General features: G+C 38.7%; 1 protein-coding gene across 1 annotated transcript; it reads left to right on the forward strand.

The window, feature by feature from the left end:
• Positions 1-111: 111 nt before the first annotated feature.
• Positions 112-23,629, forward strand: LOC108669157 (dopamine receptor 1). The gene is made up of 7 exons (XM_047882132.1): positions 112-478; positions 9,757-10,055; positions 12,863-13,018; positions 17,155-17,307; positions 20,555-20,764; positions 21,073-21,425; positions 23,393-23,629. The coding sequence occupies exons 1-7, from the start codon at positions 382-384 to the stop codon at positions 23,616-23,618; spliced, it is 1,494 nt and encodes a 497-aa protein (XP_047738088.1). The 5' UTR covers positions 112-381; the 3' UTR covers positions 23,619-23,629.
• Positions 23,630-25,348: the final 1,719 nt, after the last annotated feature.

Genomic DNA, 25,348 nt, shown 5'->3' on the forward strand with positions numbered 1-25,348 from the left:
CTAATAAATATGTGGCATTTAAGATTTTGCATTTGTATTCAATTAGCAAAAGGTTTGAATTCTTTAACTATTACAAATAATTTGTTCGCTCGAAAAATAGATATTCGTAATTAAAATTTTTCTTACAATTATGAAACGTTCCTAACGATCACTTACTTATTAAAAAATGTAAACAAATATTTAAATTTTGAAAATCATAAACCATAGAACGTAAAGAGAATAAATATAACAGCTATTTATTGGTGATGAAAAATAGCAGATATGAAAAAAACGATAAAAATAAGCGTCATTCAAAAATTGGAAGCGAAGACAATGTGTGTTGGAGTTTGGTGGTGAAGAAATACGTGCGTGTGCGGCTGAGTGGTGACACTGCAGGTGGAAATGGTGGTGACTCCACCCCTCCTCACCACCACCGCCTCATTCCTGACCACATCACCCACACCAGACATCTCCGATAGTGTCGCCAAAGCCATCATCGGTGAGAAATTTGGTGTATATGAAATATAGTTTTTAGCGCATTTTCTCATTTATGGAAAAAATGCACTATTGTGCTTGCCATGTCCGTCCGTCTGTCTGTCCGTCTGTCAGTCTGTCTGTCCGTCAGTGACTTCACGTTTTCGTCGACGAGAAAATGCGCTCTCTGTCACTTCCTGCAGTGAGTACTGAGTTATATTTTTTTACGATTAGGAGTTAAGAACGCCATGTTATAATCTGTGCATAATTTATAAAATACAATATGTATAAATTACATCATGAGCCAAGAGAATTGAAGTTTGATATTTAAAGTAGTGTATCCCTCAATTTGCAAGGTAAATAAATTTTCGCACGAAATATTTTCTCTCTTTATGCTTACCATCTTACTCAAGCTCACCCTTAAATTCGAATAACTTACCACGATCATCCTATTGCGCCTCGCTTTGGCCTCATAGTCAAACTTTTCACATCACAGTATATGTCATTTTTTAGCCGTCTTCTAAATTATTCATATCATCTTATGAGGATTTTTTCAGATTTTTTTATCCGTCCTTTTCTTTCATTAAGTCCTTTTTACATCTACTCATATTTGACACTAATTCTAATGCAATTATAAAAAGATGCTTTAAAAATTACTTCTCCCCCTTATACAAATTTTTACCCTGAAATTCCCTACTTCTCGATGAGAAACGATGAGAACGGATAAAAATGACTAAGCACGAGATGCATTGGCTCTGTGGAAAATTTCAGTCTTCAGGCGTCGACGAAACACCGGCAAAGAAGGAGCCGAAGTTACGGAAGCCGGCAGACTGTTCCAGGTTCTGGCGGCGGTGACCAGGAACGCTCTGTCGACGAAGGTAGATAGACGAGTAGATGGAAGGAAGAGGTCCGCTGTTGATGACGAACGCAATCGTCTTCTAGAAGGCAGATCGGAGCGCATCCAGTCTGCGACGGCGTCCATGCCGACCTGTAACGCTGCGGCGTCAGCCGGTGCACAGTAGCCATAAATTTGGGAGTCGTCGGCGAACATCTGCGAATTCAAACTATGTGAATCAACTATGTGCACTACATCGACAGTATATAACAGAAAGAGGATCGGGTCGAGGACTGATCCCTGTGGTGCGCCGTAAGTAACCAACGATGGCGTGAAAGAAGGGTTCCCGCGTCTAACGCATTGGAATCTATTGCTAAGATAAGACTCGAACCACCGCAGCTCTGTGCCGCGCAGGTCGAGTGATACGTCAAGTCAACGCGATAAAGAGGCTTGGTCGACCGTGTCAAACGCGGCCGAAAGGTCGAGTAAAGCCAGGGGCACTATGTCACCGCAGTAAACTGCTTGCAGAATATCTGATAACAACTTCGGCAGAGCGGTTTCCGTCGAGTGGATATGACGGTATGCAGACCGGACTGCTGAACAAGGTTGTACAGTTTTCAGGACACAACGCGTTCCAGGAGTTTCGACAAAATCGACAGGTTGGAAATGGGTTGCTATGATTGGGGATCAGAAGCGTCAAGGTTTGGTTTTTCAAAGCGTAATGTAAGCTATCTTGAAGTTCACTAGAACAAAACCGTCAATGAGGCAGCGGTGGAAATTTTTGACAAAAAAGTGCTAGGGTTACAACATTCCCCTTAAGTAACAACGTGGGCAGATGATCGCTGGCACGCTGCTTGGTAGGCAGCGCGCGCACTATAGCGATGTCACTATAGCTGTGACGCAAGTGAATTCTTGGAGTACGCATTCGAATAAGCACGGCGCAAATGTTACCGACAGAGCATCGGTAGATGACGCTCGCACAGCAGAAAATTTGTTTTTAAAAACAGCATGGAATTCCTCCACGCTTACGTCAACCTAACCATCTGTATTACTTCTTCTCGTAAGTTTATCCATCAAACGCCACAGCGCTCGAGGGTCGCTACGCTGCGCGTCAACTCTCTGGCGCAAAAATGACTCTCTGTCGGACCGAAGAAGTGCGACTTATTGCGCCGCGCATCTCGCCAGGTGGAAGCCACAGCAGCTGCACCAGCAGGTTTGCCGCATCTGTTTGCCCGGCAGACAGCCCGCTGGAGCAGTCGAACCTCCTGCTTTGAGACCCGACTTTCATCGTCAAATCATGGGTCGGAGACTCGGTGAAGTACCCGAACAATGCGTGCAAGAATCAGGTCATCGTGTGCACAAGTCTACTCGGTATTGTGGAGTTGGGCCAGATCGTTGACTGATTGTGCAAGCCATGAGTTAGACCGACATAGTCGGGACGACTGCAGTTTTTCGCAAAACACATCGCCGTCGAGACCGCGCCAAAGGACGACAAGTAACGGTCTTGTACGGTGGCACCTGGCGCAAAAATGCCACCGTCCGCCGAAGTAGTCGATGGTCGGGAATGGCGATCTCGATGATGTCGACTTGCAGACTTTGAAGGTAAGCACGCGTGGTGACAACGTCCAGCAGTCCGCCCATGTTGTGCGTGGGCCAGGTCACGTGGCAAACCATGCCGAAGGTGGCCAGAAGGTCGTTCAGCTGACGCACCGATGGGTCATCAACGCGATCCAGTCGAACGTTGACATCGCCGGTGATAAGGACATGATCGGGGAAAGTCACAAGTCTGGTGATGATATCGCTCAATTCGACGAAAATCTCGCACTCCACACCAACCGATCCGAGACGATTGACGGTGACTGCAATGCCTGCAAACGAGGCGCAGGTGACACTAGCACATTGCAGCTCAAAAGTGGTAGACCGGACGCCGATGTCAAAAATGGTGCGTGCGGTGCACGGTCCTGCAGGCATGGCAGCTACTCCATCGTAATTCGTAGCCAGGGTGTAGGATTGAGTGCGGAGCCGCGCGCGCTCGAGTACCTTGAGTCCTTCGGCGCGAAGACGCGCGATGCAAACTGAGTCAGCGTCGAGCCAAGTCTTGGCCAGGAAGACGACATCTAGTGGGCGCGAGCGACAAATGTGAAGAAACTCATCAACCTTGTTAATCAGCGAACTGATGTGGAGGCAGCCGAACGTTAACCGGCGACACGGATACATACAGTGGGAATCAACACGGACGGTGCGGTAAGCAGGTTTTGAGGCCTGTGCGTCAGCACAGGCCGATGCTCAGCAGAAGCATTCGCAAACGTAGAGTTCAGTGCAATTGATTGTCGCCGTAGCTACGGCCCATTGCTCGTGATGACGAACACACCGTTGTCGTGCACTGCTCGATAGGTGGCAGCAGGACGCCTATATCGGCCCGCACGGCATCCACGAAAAGACATGCAGGGCGTGGAGGACGGCTGATGAGTAAATCTACTCTCTCAAAGACGGATGGAAGAAAGGCTGCAGCAGCTGACCGCAGGCCGAGCAGTCGCTTCGCCAAGTAAGCAAACGAATAGAAGCCAGATTCATTGGGTCATACAACAGTGATGCACGTCTACAGTCAGCTCAAGCTGAATACAGCGAACACCAAAAAGAATACTCACAATTTAGTCCTCACTTCCATCGACGTAGTTGGCGTCAAGCAAGCTACGTGAGTAATAGCAAGAAAAAACTTGAAAGACAGAGTCTGGGGACACGTCCGCTTCAGCCACTCTCAGATTCAAACCGAGATGGCCGATCGTTGTCGAACTTATTTGTGGTCTAATTGGTTGACATGATCACGATCCCTGGGACTTCGTGGGCAAAAGTTACTGTGTTTCCTTGATGGCCGAGAGCGAATAAGGAGAGGAGGCCGAAAGGGATTTCAATTTACCTCTTCCACCGAGTCCTTTATTCTTGACAAGAACGCGCTGTCCGTCATATTTTCTGCTGTTAAATGGTTGAAATTCTGAAAGCAAATTACAAGTTATCTCGTTTCTCAAATAAACTAACAAATTGTTACTGTACTAGACAAAAAATTATTTTTTACAAGATATTTACCTCAACTTTAAATGAGTCACCGAGTTACTCAAGTTTTTAATGGAAATTTTTCAGCGCAAGGAACTTTTTTTTTGTGTCATAGCTAAGAATTTACTTTTGAATCCCATCAAATTTCCGCACCAATAATAAGATTGTCTTTCGCGTAGATTTGTTTTGTGTCTTTATGATATTCTAAAAAAATCCTTCTGTCTTTGTATGATGCACGACAGGATTACCAGTAAATCCCGTAGTTACCTCAAGTGCCATAAATTATTTTATGCGATTCCAATAGAAAAAATTTCTAGTCTTATTTTACACAAGGAAAATGCTATTTTTCGTGATTATGCATTTGTTGAAGAATTTATTTGTATGGTTGGCTCTCTTTCCCAAAGTTAAAAAAATTGTTCAACATTTCACACATCCATAAAAAATCAATTTTACTTTTCCATAATTCTTTCTGAAATTCCTCAACAATTCTTTTTTTTTGTATTTTTGAACATGCGCGGAAATACGACTTGGCTAAGCAGGTCATCTAAAAATTTGTCCGCATATGTTCCCACTTTACCCAAAGTTGCGAAAAAAATCACCAGATTGTCGTGAAGTTCTTTCGCCGGCTTGAGTTTCAGACATCTTTCTCAGAACTGTTTGTCTGCACCGCCGTTTAGAACCGCATCAGCGCCGGCTGATCGTCGGCCGTTTGTTGCACACACACATGAAAATTGTATGATTTTTATCTGTTTTTCAGCTATGAAATCTAATGTAAGGCAGCTGACGTACAAAAAAATATTCGGAAGGACGAATAAGAAAAATCTTTGGCTGCTGTGGTACCGAAAGCCATTTTAATTTTCAGACAATTATTTTAATTACAACGCTATTGATACGTCTCTCCCCAAAAAATCTTATACAAGAATTTCAAACTGATAACAGCTTGCATTGCAACGATATCACCCGTTCGCAGAATTCTATTGTTATTAATATTCGAGATATAACAAAAATTTAGAATTCGTGTATAAAAATTGAAAAATTATCAAATTTTCTTGAATAATCGGGCCTTCCAAAGTAGGAAACTAATATGATGCGTGTACATGAAGAAACAATACATACATTCATTCATACAAAGGGTATATGAATGAATGGAATTTTCTTTACTTCACCAAATCAATTGATAATAAATTATCTTTTTTAATGCCTTTGAATAAGAGTGAGAGTGAGTCATTGCGTAGAAGATCGAAACAAAAAAAATTAAGAAGCTCCCATTTGCTAAGTCAACAAGCCCCTCAAAATACGCGCATTCTATTTAGAAATTCATTCTTTCTTTTTAAATAAGCCTTTCAGTTTAAAAATAAAGCTACATTATCCTCGTCAGTTAGCCGCTGATGATGAGCCAGAGAATTTGTTATTAAAAATGGCATCAAGTTTGTACAACAAAAAACACAGGAAACCACTTATAGTGCTGCAGTCTCCGCCTGTGTTTAGTCTGTACTTCTGTTCATTTTTTGCTGGTGTTCATTTTTTATTTGGGTTTACTTTGTACTTTGTGCTCTGTTTGCTCGCGCGCTCATTTTGTATTTGTGTTCACTTTGTACTTCGTTTATGTTAGTGCTTGAAGTTATGTTAGTGCTTGAGTAGTGTTTAGTGTTAGTGTTTATGTTAGTGTTTGAGCTTGAGTACATTTTTTCAAGTCTGCGCTTCTGTCAAGTTTGTTCTTTGCGTTCAGTTCGCACTGCGTACAGTACACGTGTGTTCAGTGTGTGTCTGTTACGTGAACAATTACAGTGTTCAGTGTGTGTTTGTGTTCAGTTTATACGCTTGAGTTGTGAGATGGAAATGAACATGCGCAATTTAAGGTGAGGCTCTTACAATTTTTCACTTAAATTATTAACCAGAAATGTCACCCCATTCCCCATAGACAGAAATTGTGGTCGAAATGGTCTGAAAAATTGTAAATGGATCAAATTGTTTTGCTGCGCCAGAGCAGCGAGAGGCAAAAATTTTTAGCATTGAAATATAAATCTTTGCAAATATCATATTTTATCATATATCAAATTTTTACTAAAATCGAACATATATTGATAAATAGTGAAAAATTCAGAGGGTCAGGTTAGAAGCAAACTCGAAAATCGCGTTCGTTACGTTGCACCAAAGTGAAGTAAGATTAGATCTTTTGAAGGTTATATTCAACTAAAATTATGAATTTACAATTTTTGCGGCAGAATGAATTTTGCTACTAATTATCACACGAGCTTTTTAGAAAATTCCTTAATTCTTGCAACAATTGGCACGTAAGAAATACTAATTTATTGCCGAAATCATTGCTATTTTCAACAATTTTTGGCATGATCATTGAAATTAAAAACTTTGATAACTTTGAAAGAGCAACAAAGGTTTCTTTTCCCAAGGATTAAATAATTCAATTTTAATTGGAACGATACAAAAGCTTTGAAGAACGCTACGCTGTTTTTTAATATTCTTGCTTGGTAAAAGCACAAATTTAACAAATCAATTATATCAACAAAGAGAGCAAAAATGTGGCTTATGACCTAATAACTCCAGTTATATGTTCTTCCTAATTTTCCTTCTAATATTAGTAATTGGATTTCATAAATTTTGTCGCAACCCTCCGACAGATAACATAATTCAAACTTGGCCAGCAACAGTACAATTCTAAAAGTCTATTATTACCCAATTTTTCACCCGGAAAATGTGGCAGAACAAATTTTCCTAAAATCCCACGGATATTTGTGCGGCTAAAAACACATTCCTGATCACGGCGCTGTCACCGAGAACTCAATTCCCAACAATTCGGCCAAAGTTGTCTATTCGGCTCCTAAACCTTTGAAAATAATGTTTTAAAAAGACAAAATGGTCCATGTAACAACGCTGCCTAACCCTGACCTCGACGTGTAGGTTTTCTTATTGATGACAAAGTCACTACATTTCGTTTCGGAGCGGCCAATTTTTGTAGCAAAACAGACACCGGGAGCTCATGTCCAAAGTGTCGAACATTTTCAATTATCGCCTTTCTTTACGCATCAGGTCATTGCATTCGCATCACTGGGCCACAATACTTTTTTCACCATAAGGTTAATCGCATCAACCTTCTCGTCTTGTCATCATAATCTTTGATAACCTCTCGTATGACATTACATTACTTTTCTTCTCGTGTGATGTCATCAATTTTATGACTCTCTCTTGCGCCCAATTTTACGATAAACTTACTCGCTCCCGCTGGTCAGCAATAGCATCACTGCTCACTATATATTTGATGCTTGTAATCGTATAAGTGCTCATCGTATATTATATGCAACTAATAGCATCACTGCTCACTGTATCTTTAATGCTTGTAATTGCATCAGTGGCTATCTTATATTTAATGCAACTAATCGCTTCACTGCTCACTGTATCTCACACACCAGTAATTGCATGTCTGCTTACTGTACCCGTTAAGCTAATAATTTCATCGCTGCTCACTGGATTGGTAATTACATCACGGCTCACTGTATCATTTGCACTCGCAATTGTATCACAGCTCACTGTAAATTTTGCCCTTGTAATTGCCTCATTGCTCATTGTATCATATGCACTATATAGTAGGTGATTCACTGTATCTCATACGCCAGTTATTGCATTCTTGCTCACAGCATCCACTACGCCTGTAATTACGCTCAATGCTCACTGTATCCATTACACACTAATTGCGCTCACTGCTCACTGTACTCTCATCCTCTCTGCTTGTCAATTGCAGCACAAGCAATGAAGTCTGGTCCACTGCTGAATGCAATCGCGTTGCCTTCATTTGCCTTGCCAGCACAGCGCTCGTTCCTTTCAGTGAAGTCAGTTAAACTCATAGGACAATTTACCTTCAATGAAGAGTCAGTAAAACTCATAGGACAATTTACCTTCAATAAAGAGTCAGTTAAACTCATAGGACAATTTACCTTCAATAAAGAATCAGATAGACTCATAGTACAATTTACCTTCAGTAAAGAGTCAGTTAAACTCATAGAATAATTTCCCTTCAATAGAGAGTCAGTTAAACTCATAGGACAATTATTTACCTTCAATAAAAAGTCAGTTAAACTCACACGGCTATTACATCGCAACACAAGGACAAATTATTCGTAGCTTTTCGGTTGTTGCAGGTTGGCAGAGATATAGAAGCGCTTATTTCAGTTCAGCGTCACAATTTTCTCACTAATTTCTCTTTCCCATGATTTTCTCGCCTACCTGAGATATAACTGTGAAGATAAATACCGTACTTCGAATTTGAGCGGTAAAAACTTTCACAAAGTTGTCTGAGATCCAGGATATAACGTTAAGAGATCCAGTACAGGATATTTCCAATGTACATTTCTTGTCTAATACACAATATTCTATAAATACTGCTACAATATCCGTGTAAAGAAAAGATTCCTTGCGTTAGCCTCATTTACGATTCATCGTGAGTTTACAAGCATGTCAAAATGGACCGTAAACCACGACAAAAATTTTTTTAGTGCGCGTCAAAGCCTCGCGTAAGCCGCGGTGCAAAGCTCTCACAGACCTGACACTTTCTGCAGCAAATATGACGAGCGAAGCGTGAGCCGTGATGCTAAAATGTATTTTATTTTTATATTTCATTTTTTTGCGGTATTTTTTTCTGAAATGCGAACAAAATGGAGGTTTCGATGTCACAAAAATTAAATGGATTTACGTAGTAGTTGGAAATTTCATCAGCGATAAAGGTTTCATGTTTGCTTTCTTCATGATATAAGCAGGCAACAACGTGCATGAATTCCAGATGTTTTTCTTCTCTAATTTTATATAATGTTTACATTATCCGGTGACGATATTTATTTTAAATTAATTTTATTTTATTATAAAATGCTCAGGAGTTCCGCTCTACATTTTAAATTCCATCGATATACTACATTTATTCCATCGATATACTACATTACATTTTTCATTTCTGCACAAATTTTTCATTTGCATGGAATCTGAAGAAATCAAATCATTTTATTCGGCCATTAATTTCTTTCCATTATTTTTTTTAATTAGTGAACACCGCGCAACTTCTGTGCCAATAGTGTTTTCTTTCTAGCTCCACTAGATCCGTATTGTTTCTTTCTTTATCATATTTTTGCCCTTCATTTCATCATCTCCATCAATTCTTCATAATTACACTCCTAACAATCCCTTATCAAATTTTCCATATTACAAACCACTTTAATCTATTTTTCATCTTTTACAGCATCCAAAAACACCCAAGTTCGTTTCATTTTTCAACTCTAACATTTCCGAAAACATTTTAAGTGTCTTTTACTGTTCACAAATCCTATAAGCTTGACCTAAAAGGTTAGACCATTCATTTCCCGGTCAATTAACAGAGCAAACAAACTAACGAGTCCGCCATTATTTGCTTGCAGGGCTCGTGCTCTCGTCCATCATCTTCCTGTCAGTGTTCGGTAACGTGCTCATCTGCCTGGCCGTATACACCGACCGAAACCTACGAAAAATTGGAAATCTTTTCGTGGTTTCGTTGGCGATCGCCGATCTCTTCGTGGCATGTCTGGTGATGACATTTGCTCTGGTCAACGATCTGCTGGATCGTTGGCCGTTCGGTGACAGCTACTGCGATATCTGGATCGCTTTTGATGTCATGTGTTCAACAGCGTCCATTTTCAATCTCTGCGCCATCAGTCTCGACAGATACATTCACATCAAAGTGAGTCTGTGCTCTCAATTTGCGCTTGTCTTTACCTTTTTTCAAATATTCTAACAATATTGAAAATTCTATTAAGGGAGTAGTTGTCTGATTGACCGCCTGTATTTTTAGCCTTGGTTTTTTTTGTCTGTTCACGTCAAGCTGCAATTGACGCGTAGCTTATGAGCTGCAAGTCTTGCCAATATCAGTTTTAATATCACATCAAAGGGCCTCTTCCTTGTTTCTGATGCCCAACATGCACACAAGAGGATATTGAAATAAAGATGTATTGTAAACACACAAGAGGATATTGAAATAAAGATGTATTGTAAAAAAATGAAATCTTATATTTTAATTCAAAATTATTTAAAATTGGTTAAAGTTACTTGAAAAACAGTATTCTTATGTGAAGTGAATTGGCAATAAAATCATCATTTATTTTAATATTTCATGATGAGACCGACTATGTCTATAATGAACAAAGGACATTATGTTTAATGCACTAAGATGATTTATCCGATAAGGTAATATATTTCTCTTAATACGAATGCTATCTTGAAAAAAGAAATGATTATCAGAAATGAAAAAAAAAACATCCCCACAAGGTAGAAGATATTCAAATAAAATCAAATATAAACATTCATAGCCGACTAAAAATATTCAATTCAGCGCCTATAGATATTTTGTTGAAACAAAAAATATTCGGTTTGTTGAAACGAAAAATATAATCTGGTACGATAAATTATATCCTGTTCGAACTAAGGATATTCCATAAAGACAAAGGATATCCTCTTCAAACGAAGGATATTACTAAAAGACAAAGTAAATCCCGTTCAAATAAAGGATATTACGGAAAGACAAAGGATAATTTGTTAAAACAAAGTGGATATTCCATAAAAACAAAGGATATCCTCTCCTAACAAAGGACATTCCAAAAAGACAAAGGATATTCTGACGGAACAAACACGCTAGCTTTAAACCCAATATTCGCTAACCGCTTGATGCTGCAACCGGAAGGGATGCCGCGGACAACAGCTCTCGCGAGGGAGGCTCGTGTTCACACTGCAGTCTATATTGTTATTACAATTTGCTGCTCCAATACTTCCCAGTTCTGGTAGGAATAGCATTGTAACTATATAATAAATCCCAGCGATCTCTCTGTGAAGTCCTTGTAGTCAGTAAATTTGCTGCTCCAATACTTCGCAGTTCTGGTAGGAATAGCATTGTAACTATATAATAAATCCCAGCGATCCCTCTGTGAAGTCCTTGTAGTCAGTAAATTTGCTGCTCCAATACTTCCCAGTTCTGGTAGGAATAGCATTGTAACGATATAATAAATCCCAGCGATCTCTCTGTGTAGTCCTTGTAGTCAGTATATATGCTGCTCCAATACTTCCCAGTTCTGGTAGGAATAGCATTGTAACTATATAATAAATCCCAGCGATCTCTCTGTGAAGTCCTAGCAGTCAGTAAATATGTTGATGGAAAGATTCATACTGCGTCATGGAAGATAGCAAAACAGTAAGAAAAAAGTTGTGTAAATCTCACAAATTGGTGACGCTTTGCATTTTCAAATAAGAGATCACTCCTCATTTTACCCGTTCAAAATTCGTTACTTTATTTTTCAATTAAGAAAAACCACGGTATTCTTCACTAATTTTGCATTGCATGATTGAGCTGCAGATCGAATTCCAGTGAGTTCAATCACAGAGTAATTGAAAATATAAGAAACAATATCTATTCTCGAACATGGTAATTCTCAACGTAAACACTTACTGTATTCGACAAGCACTTGGATACAATAGAATTATTTCGACGACTTTTGTTTGAAATTCTGCCTGCGGCTCTGACGATACTGTGATTAAAACTAATTCTTGACAAACAGCGTCTAGTCAACGGTCGGTAGTATAGTTCATTTGCATTTGATATTTGAATATCATTTGACAGTTTAAAGATGGTGCTGCTGAATGTTAGAGTTTATCAGTCAGCATTAGTTTAGATATTATCATTATATAAATACCGGATTACAACCTTAGATGTGACACACTTTAAGGCACATTAATCAAACTCTGAAGTGTTATATGAAAGCGATGTCACACACAATTTTTTACTTTAAACTGGTTATTTCCGCTCTTTTTGACGCACTTCCTGCATAATGTTTAAATATTTAAAACACAAGAAAATTGTAAGCATTTTAGTTCATATTTCTGTTACGATCTTCTCATTAATTCATTCCATTTTACTACTCGCACAGCATATTGAAGAATCTTCAATGCGATACTCGTCCAATGCGAGAATATTGATATGTTAAAGTTATTTCGGAATGATATTCAAAAATAATATAATAGGCAAAAGAAACTGAAGTAAAGTCGCTGGATGAGTGAGCGCAATTCGTACAGTTTATCTATTATTAGTAATGTACAGTAATGTCAATATAATATCACGATTTAATGAAAAAATGTCGATATAAATCATAGTATAATTTTGGACCGAGCATTCAGTAGGGTACAGTCGGCGGGTGAGCAAGCATGCAGCCATATTAAGATCTATTTATTAATAAACTAAAATGGCATAAATTATTAGGCCAAAATTGATTGACTGATTCATTATAAATAAGGTCATTGATTCATAATAAATAAGGTCATAAATAATTAAATTAATACCGATATAATATTCAATGTATACTATCGTGCCCAGGACCAACTAGGGTACAGTCGGTGGGTGAGCAAGCGCACGGTCATATTAAGGTCTATTTATAATTAAATTAAAAGGTCATAAATAATTAAATCAATACCGATGTAATATTCAATGTATACTATTGTACCCAGGACCCACTAGGGTACAGTCGGTGGATGAGCAAGCGCACGGTGGTGTTGGCTATAGCCATCATCTGGGTACTGAGTGCACTTGTGTCCTTCTTGCCCATACAACTCGGCCTACATCGCTCCCATGACGTCATTCACGCCAACGCTTCTAGTCAACAGGTGACCGCTACTTTACTCTTGAAACTTATCTAATTACTCCATTAACATGATATTAAAGGTAATTAAATAATTTTCATTTTTAGCTTACAGGATTGTGTTCAAGCTTCTATATTTTCTATTAATAGAATTGAAAATAATAGTGATTACAGAATTGTTAATTATGGCCTTAACTTTGTCATTTTACTGCATAATCTAAAATGATTTTCCATATTGTATTTAGTTCTGTGTTTATTAAAATACGGATTGAATTATTTTCCTGGTGTTTCGAGGTGACGGTTTAGAGTACATTGGCGGTTATGAGAATTTGCATAATTTCATGGATTGGAGGCAATCTGTCAGCTGATGGCGTCAGCTGACACTCAAGCGTCGGTGCAACAGGTTTGCGTAGAAGAAAATTCCATCATCATTTTTATTTTCATTTTATTAATTATATCTACTTAATATTTTCCTCATGCAATGGATTCTCAGCTGTTTCACGCGGTAACATTCCATGTTTCATGCCATAATGTGTGGCTGTTTCATGCCATAACCTCGGGCTGTTTCACGCCATAAAGAAGAGCTATCGAGGTAAGCTCCGGTGGAGCTAATCCACGACTTTTTTTTAGTCCAGCAGCGCGGGCCTCATCGACATAAACTCTGCGAACCTCAAGTGCTAATTTCGCAGAATTACGACTATGAATTACTGCTTAAATAACGACTATGAATTACTGCTTAAATTACGACAATTAATTACTGTTTAAATTACGACAATTAATTACTGTTTATATTACGAGAATTAGTTACTGTTTAAATTACTACAATGAATTACTGCTTAAATTAGGACAATTAAATACTGCTTAAATTATGACAATTAAATACTGGTTAAATTACGACAATTACTCAATTAGTTACTGCTTAAATTACGACAAGGAATTACTGCTCAAATATAGACAATGAATTACTGCTTAAATTACAACAGCTTATGTTAAATGTTAGAGATTTGCTTTCAGTTTCCTTCATTTTTTAAAATAATAATCACTTTTTGCGTCATTCTTAGTAAAAACTATTCAATTTACACCCCAAGTTTGTAGCTATTTTTTAGTTATGAAACATATTTTACGACTCTTAATGATTGATTAATGTTTAATGAATGGTGTCAAGCATTTTGTGTTCGCATCAAGCAATTGATCCAGTTATTTATTTTGCTGCTCTCTGAACTATAAGTACAGTGTAGGTAGGAACCATAGCCATACGATTTCTTTTGTAAGTCCAATTTTCAATATAATTCCATTATAACAACCAGCTTAATCCTTAATTCATATACACACTATCTGAACTGTAAATGTATCCCTTTAGCCGAAGGTCAGGAATTTAATGTATAATTGAGTTTAAATAGATGAAATATCATCCATGCCACTGTTTTTTGGCCACCGATATGCCGCCCATAATTTATCAACAGCGTATCAACGGTTTTCCAGTAGTAGGAACCTTCCTACGGTCAATCTTCCTAATGCTGCTTTAGATTGACAACAGTTTTGTGTCCCATGATTGAGTGGCTTGAGATGTTTACCTTGTTAACAACCATGGCAGAATTATCGGCGTAGATCAGGTGGCCAACTATAACACTGACAATCACTGAGGCATGAGCGTTGCCATGGTATTATGCAGAGCGCTGGCCAAAGTTACCTTTATCTTCTAAATTTATCGTCGCTCAACTGAGCTTAGCAGATTGAGAAGACACTGACTTCAGGAAGTTGAAGTTGAGTTGAGATGAAGTCTGTATTACGAGTTAAAGTTGCCAGCCTAAGTTAAGGTGTGCATTGCGTGGTAAAGTTGATATTTCAAAATGAAAATGTATCTTCAATTAAACTTGGTCACCGTTGTTGAATTTTGAATTTTTGTGTTGAATTGCGCAACATGAACGAAATTCTAATAAATATTAAACTCACTATTCGAACATTTACTGTCCATGCGCGTGTCTTTCGTATCCATTTTTCTTTGCATCCTCTATTATCTGTCTTGCTTCTGTCTATCGAGCAGCCGCCTGTCTTCCTTCTATCCGTTAATCCTCCGTCTGTCTTCCGTCCATCTTCCGTCCATGCATATACCTAATTTTTTTCCATCCACGCATCCACCTGCAATTAGTTCAACCGTTTTCATCCAAGCATCCATCCTCCCATCATTCATTAAACTTACGTTCATCCTTTCATCTCAAATCCACCGCTGCATCAAGGACAAGCATCCACCTGAATCCTAACTTCCTCCATCCACCCGTCATCCACCTGAATCCTAACTTCCTCCATCCACCCGTCATCCACCTGAATCCTAACTTCCTCCATCCACCCGTCATCCACCTGAATCCACCTTCCTTCATCCACCTGAATCCTAACTTCCTCCATCCACCCTTCCTTCGTCCTCCACACTTCCTCCGTCCTCCGCTCCCCCTCCGTCCACCTATCCTCTTTTATCCACCAGACGGTCGTGCCGTGGCCCTAAAGTGCGGACGCGGCGGTCAAGCTTCCTTCCGCTCCCTAACAGCTTTCAGTAGCCGCCATTTTATGGCCGACTGTACATTGTAAAAAGTTCAGTCGCTCCTCGCTTTTGTGTCTCTCACTCTAATCTACAAAAATAGATCAGTAGTGAGCACCTACTCACTGCAGAGAGTGACAGAGAGCGCATTTTCTCACGAAGTCACGGAAGAACGGACATGACGAGCACAATAGCGCCTTTTTTTCCATAAATGAAAAAATTGACAAAAAAAAACTCAGCACTCACTGCAGTGAGTGACAGAGAGCGCATTTTCTCACGAAGTCACGGAAGAACGGACATGACGAGCACAATAGCGCCTTTTTTTCCATAAATGAAAAAATTGACAAAAAAAAACTCAGCACTCACTGCAGTGAGTGACAGAGAGCGCATTTTCTCGTCGACGAAAACTTGAGGTCACGGACGGACGGACAGACGGACAGACATACGGACATGGCGAGCACAATAGTGCATTTTTTCCATAAATGAGAAAATGGGCAATAAACGCGATTTTTCACTTCGTTGTTTTATGCAGTCGCATCTTCTAAGTAAAAATTTTTTTCGCAGCTGTTCGGTTCTTTCGTACATTTGATGAATTATGAAGATACGTCCAATTTGAATCTGTAAAAATTACAGGTACTCTAGATTGTTTATAGTTATAAATAATATTCCTATTCATTAATTGCAGTGTTGAATAATTAGATTTATTGATGACTCGACAATAATCTTTATAAGGTTTGTTTGGGTAGCGCAGCCGTGCACCACCAATTTTGTGCACCAATAAGCCCTGAATCGACCGCCTTGGATCTCTCCGGACATCCACCAATCAGCCGTGAACCACTCGGCTTTGTCCTCCTCCGGCCTTGCATAAAACCTGCCGTGCACCACCAGGCCGCGGATCGAATATGACTTGCGGGCATCGTTAAATTACGTAATTTTACGTTCAACGCATCTAAGGTTAGGTTTCAGATAGCATAGTTCTGTTCCAAAATTTATCGTCCGTCGACGAGCGGCCGTTCGACCGAGGGCTGGTTCGACCCACGGCCTAGATACGGACGGCTTGAAATGTTGAAGGCTACGTTCCGGAAGGTAGGAATCATGATGGTCCATTAAATCCAGGGCAGTGGTGGTCTTCGGCAGGCGACCCTTTGTTTGTCCGAATCGTTGTGATGAGATTCATGAGCCAGACTGTGACTGCTGCACCTTATGTATTCATAAATCATTATACATCAATTTTTTCGCCATTCGCTGCGAAAAAATTAAAATCTTACCACGTTCAGCCCCTATAAATTTTCCGTATTAACCTGATGTGTTAATTTCTGCGAGCTTACGTGCCGGACTATCCACGCTTCTGAATAAATTTATTAATTTATCAAATGAATATTTTTAAAATATACGTGTATGCGAGATCTTGGTTACTGATATCTTACATAATATTTAATATATATGAAAAAATTTAAGTCCGGCGTCACTGACGCGCCCTAATCTCCTCTACCGCTGCGTCTCCAGCAAGTTTGGCATCGCCTGGATTAAAATATTTTATTTTATCCTTTTGAATTTCACTGCATTTATTTGCTGCAGTTAACAGTGCAAACAAACAATATGCTATAACTTGCGTATAAATTGAGCAGGACGGTGAGATGACCCCTCAGTGCAGCCTGGACCTGGGCCCCGAGTACGCCGTGGTGTCGTCGTGCATCAGCTTCTTCCTGCCCTGCTGCGTCATGATCGCCATATACTCCCGCCTCTTCCACTACGCCAAGAAACACGTCCGATCTATCAAAGTATGTTCAACTTAATTAATTTAATAATAGTTAATTTGGACAGAAAACATTAATTTATTCTAAAGCATTTCAAATTTGGTCATTATGTCAAATTATTCGATATAAAAAAATAATCAAAGACGATATGGGCAGAAACATTATTTTATTCTAAATCACGTAATATTTGATCATTATTTCAAATTTATCGATATAAAAAAAATAAGTGGGGTCATATATTGTCCAAGTATTTAAAAAAATTTATTTCAGCCAAATTAGCATAAAACGGATATAAGACTGATTTAGAGCATAAGCAAGATTTAGCAAGATTTAGCAAGATCTTACTGCTTAAATTGTAACCAACATTTTAAAAATTAAATTTAGAAATTTAAATTTTTGGGCCAAACTGAATCAGAATGACCCACGTACACATCGGCAAAAATTGCATCGCTGTTTTGCAAAGGTGTCACTCATTTATTTGAGTGTTATATCGTGTGCAGGCCACCACGCAAAAAAACGAATTACTTACTAAACAAATCACTAACAACTTACTAAAGTAATTACTAATAACTTAGTAAACTATTTACTAATTACTTACTAACCAAATTACTAAGTATTTACTAAACTAATTACTAATTACTTAGTAAACTATTTATTTATTACTTTCTAAACTATTTACTAAGTACTTAGTAAACTAATTACTAATTACTTACTCAACTAATTATGTTCCATCCGTTCAAGCATCAACACGGCAATCCATGCACAAACCAATCAGGATGAAATCAAATTCCTCATCGGATTAAGAATTTTCGTATGAATAGCATCATTTATGAGATTGGATATAACGATTGTTTTAGATATAAATATTGCAATCTTAATAGGTTAAGTGATATACGTTGCTTTAAATTTCTTGTTGTAACGCTATGAGTGCCGCACGACTCAAAAGGGCAGTAAGATGGCCTAAAAACGGCCAAGTCCGTGGATAAAAAAGGCCTATAATTCAAAATATAGTAGCAAATTTGTAGGTTCCGATACAAAATTTAAAATTTCTTTTTTTTCCGTACATTTTAAAATTTAATAAGGTAGTTTTGCCAACAGAAATTTTTGTAGACAGACGCAATTAAAAAGGCAATTCGCGCTCGTTCTCTTCTAGGATAGCATTCCAAATTTCTTAAAAAAAGAGGAGCCGTATTTGAAAGACCTTCTCCAAAATGTAAAAGCAACGTTCAAGAGGAAATGTTTTCAAGGCCTTTGAAAAAGAGAAATCTTGTTCAACAAAAAAAAATACTAACTCGTTTAAAAATACTTTATGAAAATAAAAATTCTTCAAAGTCACGAAAATATTTGAATAACCTTGAAGTAAAAGTGCATTCGAATTTTACAAGCAAACGGAGCAGTTGGTCACTGCCTATGTGCAATGCGTTGTGACACAAAAGCATTCACCTCACTGACGTAAAAGATCTTACAAATGTTTTCCTTTAATTATAACCAGACCTTTTCTTGTCAAAAGGTCTGTAGAATCCCTTTTTGGAACTCCCTTTCAAATTATCTCCTGCCTTTGAGTGGCTAAGATAACAAACTTGGAGCAATGATCTGCAGGTTCAAGACAGGCTAGCTTTAAAAACTTTGATTAAAATCGGCGACAAATCAAAAATCCAAACCTTCATCGCTGATACTAATTCATTACTATCAATACGTCAGTTAATGTATAGCTTCTCGCATTCATTTGTTATTAATTTTAGTTTTCATTCATTGTTTTGTAGATACCTGGAACTCGAAAATAACTTCGCAAGTTTTTCTTGTGCTTAGATTTTAGAGGTTATGGATGGAGATGATGCTTGCCCCAAGATTAAGCCTCAGTGATATACCGTAATCTTCAGCGTTTTGTATCTTAGATAAATTTATATGCTTACTAACTTTCTTCCGTCTATATTTTACATTTATTCCTTTGTTTAAAATAATTTCCATTTATTCTTTTACTAAATAATTTACATATATTCCTATAAATTCTTTTCATCTATTCTTTTACTTTTATATCACAAAAATATGGTGAAATTTTATGGCACTAATCATACATTTCATTCACTATATCCCTTCCCGAATAACCAATGAATGTTTCTGATCGTGATCCCAGCATTTTCGTGTTATTCACACGTGCCTAATATTTATCTTCCTCATTGTCATACCCTTCATTAAAATATCCGTTCCGTTCCTGACATCATTTTACTTGGACATAATGAAGATCAATACCTTTGTAAAATTGTGTACAAATCCGAGGTTAATCTGCGGCAGGATTGCCTTAATCATGCGTCTCATTTTTCACCCTTTGAAGATTAAATTAAATCATTTTCTTCATTCTCTACGCGAAGTCAAGTTGATGGAAATTCGATCGTAGAGCGGCCACGGCCCTTCCCTTCTTTGATAATTTTTAATGGAACTCAATACCTTGATTCTAAAACCGTGTTTTTTCTGGCAATTAATGCCTTTAAAGTCGAAAATAGAGATTAAAAGTTACTTTACTTTTTTAAGCCCGACTATTTATTTCAATACCTGTCGATACATTTAGTGCCGTCGCTGCTACAGCAAGCAAACAGTTTGAAAATTGAGCAATTCATTTAGTTACAATTAATTATGAAAATTCCAATTATTATTTATTGACTTTAATTATTGTTAATACTACCTAATTTCTAAATTCCTCCATACATCAAAATACATTTCTAGAGATTTCAATCGCCTGGCTCACGGACGGCATGGAATATATAAATAGAAAATATTGCAAAAAATGTTTTGAAAATATATAAACATGAAAATTACTAATTATCGACTTTTGGGGTCTTAATTGTCAAGAAAATTTTAATTTCGACAAGGCGCAAGTAAGGCGCGTGACGCTTGAGTCTCTGAAAATTTTTTGTCTCCAGTCCAATTTTTTTTGAAAATTTTACCTATGAATATTACTATAATTAGGTCCTATTTTCGGTCTGAATTTTAAATAAGTTTTTAATTTCGGCAAGGTAACATCGCAACTACGACCCGTAACCCTCCAGTCCTTTTTTTAAGATTCCCGGCAATTTTTTTAACAATTCGGTGCTCCTTCGGTGTCAATTTTGTATGCATTTTTAATTTAACAAGGCGCAAGTTAGGACCTGTAACCATTGGCTTTCTTAATTTTTTTTTAATCTCTAGTCTGATCTCTACAGAAAATAAAACCATGAATATTATTATCATTCAATCCTCTTTTTAACTGCTAATAATTTTGTAAAAAAAATATAAGGCGCAAGTGAGGCCCGTGACGCTGGGGTCTCTGGAGGGCGACACCACGAGGCCTAAGAAGCTGGCCTCACCCTACCACGTCTCGGAGTCAAAGGCGGCCACGACGGTGGGCATCATCGTGGGTACCTTCCTGACCTGCTGGGTACCTTTCTTCGTGGTCAACATCATCGCGGCGTACTGCAAGGAGTGCATCGACCCACTCTGGTTCAAGGTGGGTCCATTGACCCACTCTGGTTCAAGGTGGGTCCATCGACCCACTCTGGTTCAAGGTGGGTCCATCGAACCACTCTGGTTCAAGGTGGTCCATCGACCCACTCTGGTTCAAGGTGGGCTCATCGACCCGCTCTGATTCCAGAAATGCATCGACCCACTCTGGTTCATAGAGTGTCCCTTCATATTTACCACACTGTCGCAAATACCAAATATTAACCTAAAATAATCGTTTTTCCTCAATTTTTACGTAAAATCGCCGCATTTACCCAATATTTTGCCTAAAATTTCCCTAAATCCTCCCTACAGATCCTGACCTGGTGCGGCTACTCGAACTCCTCTTTTAACCCCATCATCTACAGCATCTTTAATAAAGAATTTCGTGACGCGTTTACCCGCATTCTAACCGCGCATGGTTCGTGCTGTGGTCACTACAAACCACACTACCACTCGTCCCGCTACCTATACGCTGAGAACTGTCCCTCGTCACACTCGGCCGGACGGAGGAAAAGTTCCGCTAACTCGTCCACGGAACAGACGAGCGGGTGCTCCGTGACTGCGTGCTTGGTCTGCTGCTGCTGCTGCTGCTGCAGGCGCTGCTACACGCAGGATCGGGCGGGAAGCTTTTCGTGCACTGCTAGACTTTCTTCTAAAAAATCTAAGTAAGCCAGTCTTATGTTATTATTTTATATCATTATACATTGATATATTTTTATTCAAATATCACGATATCCTTTAATAATTACAGAATTAAAAAGGATACATTTTTCGAGGTAATTCATGGCAAATGATAGATGTATGAATCAATTAGATGTATAAAACTGCATTCTCAATCATGAATTTATAATTCATAATAAACCAAGTAAGAAAGTGCCTTGTATTCACCTCAATTGAATTTGTTGCAAAAATTATCATAAGAATATGAATTAAAAGACCATCATATGTTAAAAAATTCCATTTCAAACCCCTTTTTCGCAAAAACTGAAGGAATCCACGTATACCGGTACTCAACTTATTTAATTGAAAAAAAAGATCACAAACCAAATTACTGAAATTTTGCCCAAGCTCATCTTTTGATCAATTATTTCTAGGGTTAATTTTCCTCTTTACTCTGAAGAACTTTTTATGCAACGTTGCACAAACATTGGCTCTTCTGAGGTTGATCCTTCCACGCAAGTTAGTTCGCATAAACTGTGACCTGACTTCTCACGGTCAGCACAAAACTTACCAAGCACGAGCAGTGAATCTAGAGAGCCAAAGAAAAAGTTTTTCATACTGGATTCGTTGCCTTTTTTATCCTATATTTTTACAATGAAATGGTGCACTAGATATAAAGTGATATTTATTATTCATGGAATATCAATTTTAAATATCAAACCAAACTGTATCAACTGTTCTTAATGACTTTTATCAGTCAAATAATATAACAACTTAAATGTCTTTACTTAAATGACTTCCTATCACATGCAGAGCATACACAGTTCTTAACAACTGCATGATGGCAACATCTTGAGTTACCTACAACATTTTGTTTAAGCAATATTTTGGTTTACTGTCATTTATAATACATCTAAGACTTGAAAATATCAGATGCCGTTTGAAACATTTTCCAATAAACTTCCGCCAAGTATTCGAAAATGAAAAAAAAACAGCTCAGTGGATGCATTTTAATTCAACTACTTGACGCCATGAATCATGGCATCAAGATTTTAGTGCATTCTTTTGTTCGTTATTTTAATTCAAGTTTTTATTGGTATGTTGTTCAATCGGCATCTGATATTTTTAAGCCCTGGATGTATCATAAATGGTAAATCAAAATGTTACCTAAACAAAATGTTAAAGGCAACTCAAAATATTGTCATCATGTGTTGCCTTGAGCTCTCAACACAGTCATGCTTCATGTGGCATGTTGCCTAGAGCTGTCAACACGGTCATGCTTCATGTGGCATGTTGCCTAGAGCTGTCAACACGGTCATGCTTCATGTTGCATGTTGCCATGAGCTGTCAACAAGGCATCTCATGCCACGTCATTCTACATTATATCACATAGGCTCACGTGACCTACGCGAGCCAACGCGATGAGGCCACTCAGGCCACATGTCCTAAGTGCGTCCTGGAAACAATACAATTTTTCTTTATGCATTTTTGGCTGTTCAATTAATCACAGCAAAAATGAAACGAAAGACCAGAAAATACAATCTGACTATTTTTATTTTATTATTCCATTCTTTTACCTATTTATTTAATTTTTTTTTTTCATTTTACAATTCCATTTATAAAATTATTTCTATATTTTTATTGTGTTTTTCATTCAATTATACCGTTTTTAAAATTATTTATTTATTTTTATCGTGTTTTTTTTATTTTACAATTCCATTTATAAAATAATTTATTAATATTTATTGCGTTTTTCATTTACTATTCAATTTATAAAATTATTTATTAATTTATTTTTATTGTGTTTTTCATTTTACAATTCCATTTTACATTTATTTATTTATTTATTTCTGTTGTGTTTTTCATTTTACTATTCCATTTTTTAAATTATTTTTTACTTTTTATTTTGTTTTTCATTTTACCATTCCATTTATAAAATTATTTATTAATATTTATTATGTTTTGTCGCCAGCAGCGGCGCAGAAGTGGACTGCCACGTGAGCCTGGACGAGGCTGAGAGCGGCAGCAGCGGCGGGTGCCTCCAGCCTCACAAGCACCTCAACGGCGCCTCATCCGGTGTCCTCACCGAGTACAAGGAGCTCGACGTATCGCCTAAACTCGGAGGCTTCGGTGAGAGGCCCAGGGCCTCTTCCGGCGAACGGTGCCTCATCCTTGAACAGGTCTCGACGGAAATGTAAGAGGTGCCTCACCCGACGAGCGGTGCCTCACCCGGTGAGCGGTGCCTCACCCGGCGAGTGTTGCCTCACCCGGTGAGTGGTGCCTCACCCCGTGAGCGGTGCCTCACCCGGCGAGCGGTGCCTCACCCCGTGAGCGGTGCCTCACCCCGTGAGCGGTGCCTCACCCGGCGAGCGGTGCCTCACCCCGTGAGCGGTGCCTCACCCGGCGAGCGGTGCCTCACCCCGTGAGCGGTGCCTCACCCCGTGAGCGGTGCCTCACCCGGCGAGCGGTGCCTCACCCCGTGAGCGGTGCCTCACCCTGTGAGCGGTGCCTCACCCGGTGAGCGTGCCTCACCCGGTGAGCGGTGCCTCACCCGGTGAGCGGTGCCTCACCCGGCGAGCGGTGCCTCATCCGTTGAGCGGTGCCTCTCCCAACGAGCGGTGCCTCACCCGGCGAGCGGTGTCTCATCCGTTGAGCGGTGCCTCACCCGGTGAGCGGTGCCTCACCCGTTAAGCGGTGCCTCACCCGATGAGCGGTGCCTCACCCGGTGAGCGGTGCCTCACCCGGTAAGCGGTGCCTCACCCGACGAGTGCCTCTTCGTCCACGAGCAAATCTCGAAGCCACATCCGCGAGGCTCGTGACTGAGGATGTGCGAGTCAACATTTCGTAGGTTCGTTATACTAAATACGAATTACACGATATCTTACTGGCGTGTATTATTCGTACGAGTCTTGCGTATTATAATTGCTTGAGTCACTTAGTTTTGCTGTGTATATTCCTACGTATACGAATACACATGAAATGAAATATCCTTGACTCTCACACGGCCTCGACTTTTGCAAATGTATTGGTTTGCTGCTGCAATTTGGATTACAGTGAACATTTGTGCAATAAGCATCCTAACACACGGTGGACGTGTCAGATATCTACCTGCATGGCTTCTACTTTCTACTCATACATTTGCAAAGCTCTTGGCCCTATATAATATATAATTGTAAATGCAATTTGGTGAAACATATTACTACTCGCATGCGTTTAAAAGCAATCGGCTAAACTGATCTCTGTTTGCAAGCGCTTCTCAGTGAATGGATCAGATTTTTTCTTAGGTTTATCAGACAAAAGAAATTGAAAAATATACGCTATAAAATCCGTGAAATAACTAGTCCCTCGCGTACGCAAGTCACGAAATATTGTAATAATTTTTAATGATTACGTAGCTAATATTAATATTGCTTAAATAGAGTGTGACCAAAACTAATGCAGCAAATAATTGCTGAATTAACATGCAATTCAGAATATGAGTACTTTCCAAATCCAAGATTTTTCTGACACGTGTATGGCTTTATTTGTTTAGAATTTCATTTGAGAATGTACAGCCTCTAAACATTAAGTTTAAAAGAATTGTCTGTAAAAGGATATAGAATTTTTAGTGTATGCTTCATGATTATACTGGTCGTTTCAGATGAAGAGAGATGAATGAGAATCATAGTTGTACTCATGTAAGAGTATGGAAGTGCTCTAAAATACTAATGTATAATTAATTAATATTAGCCAGATCCAATATTAGGTCCATATTGAATTTGTTGATTGACGCGCCGACGGCACGACCGATTACGGTAAGAGTTGAAAAGAAATAAAAATATGTAAATAAAAATAAGTGAGAAAACATAATCATAATGGAAGTGGAAGCCATTTGTTAATTTATTTAATAAATCACATTTACATCATTAAAGAAAAATTTGTATATCAA

The sequence above is a fragment of the Hyalella azteca genome, unplaced genomic scaffold, assembly GCF_000764305.2.
Source record: "Hyalella azteca isolate HAZT.00-mixed unplaced genomic scaffold, Hazt_2.0.2 contig9713, whole genome shotgun sequence".
In the NCBI taxonomy this organism is placed as follows: domain Eukaryota; kingdom Metazoa; phylum Arthropoda; class Malacostraca; order Amphipoda; family Hyalellidae; genus Hyalella; species Hyalella azteca.